Source organism: Megachile rotundata, unplaced genomic scaffold, assembly GCF_050947335.1.
Source record: "Megachile rotundata isolate GNS110a unplaced genomic scaffold, iyMegRotu1 scaffold0057, whole genome shotgun sequence".
Lineage (NCBI taxonomy): Eukaryota > Metazoa > Arthropoda > Insecta > Hymenoptera > Megachilidae > Megachile > Megachile rotundata.
The window spans coordinates 449,839-457,350 of record NW_027473354.1 but is presented as its reverse complement, the minus strand read 5'-3'; the positions used below and the strand labels follow the sequence as shown (position 1 = coordinate 457,350).

Below are 7,512 nucleotides of genomic sequence, written 5' to 3'. Positions count from 1 at the left end.
CCTCAAGAGGTTTGGTTAGTTTAGCACAAAAGCTGTATCGCGTATCGTTGTTCCGATCGTCGATTCCATTTTCTCCGTGACACGGTCACCAAACAGGGGGTCACAAAAATTAACGTCCTGTCGCTTTCACAGCTCGGAGAGCCCTGGGACTGGGTTCGTTGGAAAGCTAAGGGTCCCCCGCATCTAACGCATGTGGTCCGATCCCCTTCCGACCAACAGGAGCGGCTCAGGAATTTCCTTCGCATTAGTTATGGAACGCACCATGTATTAACACTAAACCTACCGGCACCTAATGTACACATACTTTGAAATTAAAAATGAAGTTAAAGACTAAATATACAAATGATGAAACATAAATTAGTACACACATTTATTCTTTATTTTTATGAAAATCAATGCTGATTTCAAGAAACGTACTTTATCAAAATGTGTACCTTTTAATAAGATACTTGTGAAGCGGTCATTTGACCAGTTTGGTAGTTTTAGTGTTAAGTTGACACCGAATGGCGCTTTAGAAATTGGGCGCAAGTCGGATCCTCCACCTCCTCGTGGTGGTTGTTGGGGAGAGGGATCTCTTTTCAATGAGATCTCTTTTGCGAACGGAGGAACGGCGAACTCGCAAGAGCTGTCATGTTGCCTAAAAACACATGCAGCATGGGATGTAGCGACCCCAAGGGATCTGAGCTCCTTGCAAACCGTAAACCTGTGGTCATGTTTCGCAGGAAAGGGAGTCTTACCTTAGTCGGTTGGACTGCGAGGATGACAACCTCTCCACAAAAAGCCCTAACCCCGAGTTTTGGCTGCGACGAAGAGGGTGCGTACCTCCTGTAGTACTGGATATGACAGGCTACACGCGGGTACGTGGCTGGTGGGTGCATCAGTCGCTAGCATGCCAGCTTCCGGGTACCTGCCGCCCCCCGGTTGTATTGAGGCCTCCTTGAGCATGGCGGCTCTACTCGATGAGTAACTTGACCGACCAGCTCGTGGGAACTACTATGAGTAATAAAAAATCAAACTTAAACTTAAAATATAAATACAACTAAACAAAAGCCTAAAACAATTAAGCAGGAGATTATTAAACAGGATGACTGCGAGCATATTTCTAAAGTTTTAGGACGTACAATAACAACGATGTCATCAGAGGAAGCTGTGCGAACAGGTAAAGGTACTCATTTTCCCCCATGGGCTGTGGGTTGCCTGAAAACAACCACAGTTTGGGACTTAGCGATCCCAGGGTACCCGAGCTCCTTGTATACCGTAAACCTGTGGTCATGTTTCGCAGGAACGAGGGCCTTACCTTAGCTGGTTGGGCCACGAGGATGACAACCTCTATAAAAAATCCTTGGCCCCAAACTCTGGCTGTGGTGATGAGGGCGCGCACCACCCATGGAGTACCGCTTCGGCGGTCCCGTGCCAACCTCCGGGGACTGGCCGCCCCCCGGTTGCATTAGGCTTACCCGGGTAAGGCGGAAATGCCCGGGTGGACCTTTTGACCGACCAATTTCGTGGGATGCAAATGGATTCTAAACTTAAATCTTTCTTTTATAAATCAAAAACAAATACGACGGATAAAGACGTAGGAAATGAGGGTACAGATAAGGTACAACACAAGGATTTAATTGTAAATATGGATAATACAGGTAAGGATAAATCAAATAAGATGGATGATATTAGACCTTCTTTAAGGGAAGAAATGACATATCAGGACATGGTTCTTCGAGGGACGGAGGGATTAGTGGAAGAGGAAACTAGCTCACAAGGAGGGTAACAGACTGGGGGGAAAGATTTAGAGGAGGCTCACGGTGGAAATGATGAGGTAGCGATTGCGACAGACTTGGTTAAATTTGGTGAAGATATTGCGGTGATTTATAACGGAAGTAGCAATTTGAAAAAGGAGATTAGATTGGAGGCGAATGAAAGACTGAAGGAGATTATTCGGGATATTTCTAATGCTATTACTACTGGTGACAAGAGGACGATTGCAGAGGTAATATTGAGCTGGCCAGAGAAAATGTAAGGTATTATCGAAGTATTGAAGACCAATAAACGATTCAGCAATGCCTCTTTGGAGATAATTTCGGGAATTATTGGTATGGCGAGGAATCAGATAGCTTCTCGGGATATCGGGAGTGAATTTGGGAATAAGAGCAGGAGAGGGGCACAGGGGGATGCGGAACTGGAGGATCTGGGTAGGGTAGGGAACGGGACTGAGGAGGACGCACATTTCACTCTTGTCAGGTCTAAAAGGAAGTAACCAGGGAGAGGCTTACGAATAACTTCAGATAGTGATACCTCGAGTGTGACGACACCGCGTCCAAGTAAGAAACGTGTGAAAGAGACCAGCGTAACTGGTGAGCAGCTCCCTGTCCAAGCAAGCGGGGTAGCTTCACCTATCCGTATTGAACCTGAAACAAATAATGCAGTGTTAGAAAATGTAACGTCCCTAAGGTACTAGACTCAGGTATTTTACAGCACTTATGAAGCAAAGAGCGGCTTTTGCTTATTAAGCGACTCGTTTTTACTATGACTAATTCTAAGAGAATGTGGGATCGTGGTGGCGTGTGGTTAAAGAGTGAAATCTACAGGTTAATAGCTTTCATTAATTAGGTTTATTCATATAATGATGGGAAAGAGAGTTATAATTAACAATTTCTTTAGCGAATATAAAAATGTATTAATGACTGAATTCTAGAAGCAAATTGGAGTATAATAGACTTGTTGTCGCAAATCGTAGAACGGTAGCTAACTACTTCAGTTACGCGGTTTTTATAATGATATATGCAACGCAAGAAAATAACGCAATTTAATAATGGATCTAAATTCTAACAAAACTGACAGAACAATATTTGGTTAATTACAAAACTCTAAAATTTATATTAGACGTGGAACAGTACCTCCTTGTTTGACTCTAAACTAATTAGTTCATGGCCCTTTTTGTCAGAGCACAAATCGACACCCAAAACCTGATCGCTTAATTGGGGAGCCTGCGTTAGCCGGCTACTAGAACTACCCAACGATGCAAGAATCAAGTGACCGACGTGTGACCAACAGGGTTGCAAATAAAAATGACTCAACTTTAATTATTTATTGAAGTTATCGAAACGCCACCCAAAAGACACGGGCTTCAGAGACCAAGCCGCTCAATAATGGGGCCTGCGTTAGCTGGCTACTAAACTACCCAGAGCGAACTACGAGAATCCGACGGCGAGTTAATAACTTAGAAAAATAAGAAATATATATATGAGTGACTGGAGAGCTCTCGTTTGATGTCTTAGTTCCTTCTGGGGCTGAGCATAGCACTCTCCTTATGGAGCTTCAGAGACAAGATCGTTTGAACGGGGAGCCTACGTTAGCTAGCTGCTAGAATTACCCAACGATCGAGTATCCAAATGGCTGATACCCGCTGTCCAGTCAAAACTAAGAATCTTGTAGGCTCTTACCAGTTAAAACTGCTCCAGTTCGTCGCTTCCTAAGAGGTCCGGGATGTAGTACTTCAAAGATTGTTCTGCGCTCGCAGCTGCTGCTGCACGCCCTTTTATACCCAGAGAATCATGGGTTTTTCCCGCTCAAAAAGTAGTTGTTATTTTATCACGCTTTATTTAGTAGCAAATATATATTAGTTTGATTAATAAAAATACGCTTTGATTTATTATTAATTAGTTTTTCACAAGTTTTCCACTTAAATCGTATTTTTAATAATTTTTAGATACGCAAGTTATAAGTGTTTTAATAGAAGAAATAATTAATCGCAAACAATACATAAAATAATAGCTAAAAATATAAAGCAATTTATAATGAGTGAATAATTAATAATATATATAATATAAACATTTAAATAATAATTTATAATAACTTCGTTTCGAAGTATATCTACTGTCTCTTTCTAACTAACGCGCGCGCCATCGATCGGTGATCTACTCTAAACAATGTTGCACGCGTGAGCTACCCCATCCCATTACCACGCGAATTTTTGTGGTGCAGTCGGTAATTTGCGGTCGGTAATAGAATAGAATAAAATAATTTAAAAAAAAAAAATACGCCGACTTCGAAATGCACTAAAAAGTATAAAATAATTTCTATTTCCTAATTAAATAATTTCTATTTCATTCAATCATACAGTTACGTAACAGACAGAAATGAAACCTATTTACTCGCTACGTAGTATATTAAATACATTTCAACCTTTTCGGAGGCGGCGCAAAATTAAAAGATTTTCTTGAACATGTGAACCTTTGGACAGCCGAACGTAGGGAAAGCTTATATAGCTATTTTTTGTCTACATATAACTCGAGAGCGCGCCGCGAAGTAGGTGTTAGTGCGTGTAGAATGTAGCTATGGTCTATCTAGATTTATAGAGTATGCGACGAAAGACTCGATCGCCGCTTATACTATAAAGATAGAGCCGCAAATTTGGTAATTTCCGCGTCGTCGGCTCCGTTTATAAGTTCTTAGATCGATGGCTTCCACATGCGAATGAAGTCGATTCGATTTCATTTATATCAGAAACATTGCGAAATGAAGATGCAGTCGTTACATTTACGTACTAGATATATCTATAATGCTTCGTATTCTTTATCAGGATTTATTAATTTCCAATACGCCATACTACAATCAACTGGTTATTGGCAGCAACGTTTACTGAGGTATTTGTAATATTGCGCCGCCTCCGAAAAGGTTGAAATGTATTTAATATACTACGTAGCGAGTAAATAGGTTTCATTTATGTTTGTTACGTAATTGTATGATTGAATGAAATAGAAATTATTTAATTAGGAAATAGAAATTATTTTATACTTTTTAGTGCATTTCGAAGTCGGCGTATTTTTTTTTTTTTAAATTATTTTATTTCACGCTTTTTAGTGGAATGAGGAGAATTGTATAGGATACTGTGAGACAGTTCTTCCGGGTTTTTTTTTGTCAGCATATATGCCATGAACATAATTAAGTAAAAGACAACACGAATATTCGTTTTCAATTTTTTTAAATTTATTATTTGTTATTATTAAAGAATTGATATATTGTAGAGGGGTAACCTCCCCCTTTTCCGGCGCCTCTTCCTGCACCGCTGCCTCTGCCGCCTCTTCCTCCACCGCCGCCTGTTCCTCTACCACCACCTCTTTCTCCACCGGTGCCTCTGCCGCGATAAGGTTTTCGGCGTGTGCCCGCCGATGTTCCCCTGACTGCAATGTAAAATTTGAAGTGTTACATAGGTTATACATTTTTGGACTTAATTCTTTATTATCTACGACACGGATTGGTTAACACTATAACTACCAGCGTTCGATGTACATGACTTTTAAGTCGGGAATAAAATAATAAAACAAAGGATGAAATATAAACATACCGTTGCACATACCGTACTTTTTATCTGAACAGTGGGATGAACGTATATTCGAAGAAACAATTTTACAAGTTTTATAATTGAAAAATTGTGAATTGCAAAGTATTGTTATTGCAAAAAAGCGGCAACTTTTGAAATAAACTTTTCTTGATTTTAGTGAGGTTTTAATATCTTATCACGGACATGATTGTAAACAATTTTGTTCCTATACAAACTTTGCGGAAAGCTTTAGTTTTTCGAGATATTAGCGAAGAATTGTTATTAACTTTTGAAAACAACTTCGAACGATTTTAACGTCCTTTTAATATATTGTCAGGGGCATGATTGTGGACAACCTTTTCCTTATGCATAATTGTCGGAAAGTTAAGATTTTTACAAGTTTTATAATTGAAAAATAAGACACTTTAAACAATTAATTTTGAGCTCTTCGGTAGTTGTAGTGTTAATTATTTATGTGATAGAATCTGTGATGCTTACCACGTAACGGCTTAGCGTCTACTTCCTCCTTTTGTTCTTGTTCTGCTTGGTGTTGTTGCTGCTGCTGCTGCTGCTGCGGTTGTTGTTGCACCGCTTGTTGCTGCATTTGTTGTAGATATTGTTGCATTTGCAACATCTGTTGCTGCAACTGCTGCTGTTGTAGCTGCATCTGCTGCAACGTATTTATCAGTGATTCTTCTGAAAGAGAGAAAAAGAAAATATATATCTTACGTACATTTTCTTCTATCATGCATTATATTAATTTTGCATTGAAATTTTAATAATACTTACGACTATTTTCGTTGTCTCCATCCATAGTGGTTTGTTTATAATTGGTATGAAACCCGATTCCGTTGAGCGTATGTGTTGTTTAGAAGTACTACGACGCGATCTGTCGACTGTCTAATCTTTTTGCGCTAGATCTTCTTCTTTTAAAACGTACGCATTTTCTTAGGCCAACCCCCTACTAGGTGGGGTTAACCAATTATAGAGAACCTAAATTCCCTGCAAATCGTAGAACCTCCCTCTTATGCCCGAAACACGCTTCCTTGAAGCGGGGGTACGATTTTACGGGGGTGCGTTTGCTGGTAAAAGTGGCAACGCAGCGGAATTTCCCCGTGCCCTAGGTCAGCTACGCGGCCAGCCGATGGTCGCTTGACCTCTCGTTGCAGGCCCACGGGGAAACCGAGGGTTTATGACACTTAAGTGTTTTACTGTTGAGACCATTGACAAAATTGTAAGTACGGTCATGCTTTGACTAAAAATTATAAAACGGTTTCCTCAAAAAAAAAACAGTTCCGCTGTCGTCCCTGTCATAAACCGTGCTAGCCGTTTGCACGTTACAAGCTATTTACAAAATTTACAAAATTTACAAAATTTACAGATTTATAGCTAGCCGCTACAATAATCTATTTCCATTTGTGAATAAAGTTCCGAAAAGCACTCATCCTCTATTTTTATTTGAAGCTTAATATTCTTGTTTTTATATCCTGATTACGAATATCATGATGAAATGTAGTGACTGCATGATTTTTTCACGGCAAAAAGAACCGTGACAGGAACATATAACTGTGGTTCAATAATAAGTCATAAATTTTCACGGTCGATCGAACAGTTTAGTGGAAAGAGGACAGAACATATATATTGTTTTCTCACTGTGATGCATAGCGATTTTGTCGTGTTATGACATTTTTTTTTTTAATCTAATGGTTGACAGTGAAGAATAATTTGAGGTATATTTTTATCTATAATTTTCATTAATTTATTTAAGAAAAAAAATAAAAGAAAGTTGAAGGAAAAATTATTTAAGTGTAATACACTATATACAATATATAATATTATATTATAGGAATTAGGCGGTGAGATAAAGTAAAACACTTTCAATTATATTTTAAAATAGAAACTTTAATTTAACTTTTGAAGCTGTGAAAGGTATGTCTTTTTCTCGTCAACGAAAGCCGTAAGAATAATAAAACTCGTCGAAGGAAAAATCCGTTACGAGTTTATAGACCCTATGGGGCCTATGGTGAAAACAAACATGTGCAACCTCTTGAGTCGAAACTGCAACGTTAGTGAAAGTTTACGACTCTATGTTTTTTGCTGAAGGCAACACTCATTGTGTTGAAAAAATCCAACCTATATTAACTATGTACAATGAAATAGTCATAAAACTAGGTGCTCGTTCAATCATAACT

General features: G+C 39.0%; 1 protein-coding gene and 1 long non-coding RNA gene across 3 annotated transcripts; both read right to left on the bottom strand.

The window, feature by feature from the left end:
• Positions 1-426: 426 nt before the first annotated feature.
• On the bottom strand, positions 427-3,499 carry LOC143266142 (uncharacterized). Of its 2 annotated transcripts, XR_013041233.1 has the most exons (5): positions 3,441-3,499; positions 2,293-2,405; positions 1,122-1,523; positions 738-993; positions 427-637 (listed from the first exon to the last, which is right to left on the bottom strand). It is a non-coding gene; the product is annotated as an uncharacterized LOC143266142 (long non-coding RNA). The 2 variants fall into 2 exon arrangements; XR_013041232.1 differs by having other exon boundaries at positions 738-1,523.
• Positions 3,500-4,970: 1,471 nt separating this feature from the next.
• LOC143266139 (uncharacterized) lies at positions 4,971-6,347 on the bottom strand. The gene is made up of 3 exons (XM_076541772.1): positions 6,110-6,347; positions 5,819-6,016; positions 4,971-5,180 (listed from the first exon to the last, which is right to left on the bottom strand). Exons 1-3 carry the CDS (start codon positions 6,132-6,134, stop codon positions 4,990-4,992), a joined length of 414 nt encoding a protein of 137 aa, XP_076397887.1. The 5' UTR covers positions 6,135-6,347; the 3' UTR covers positions 4,971-4,989.
• Between the last annotated feature and the right edge of the window lie 1,165 nt (positions 6,348-7,512).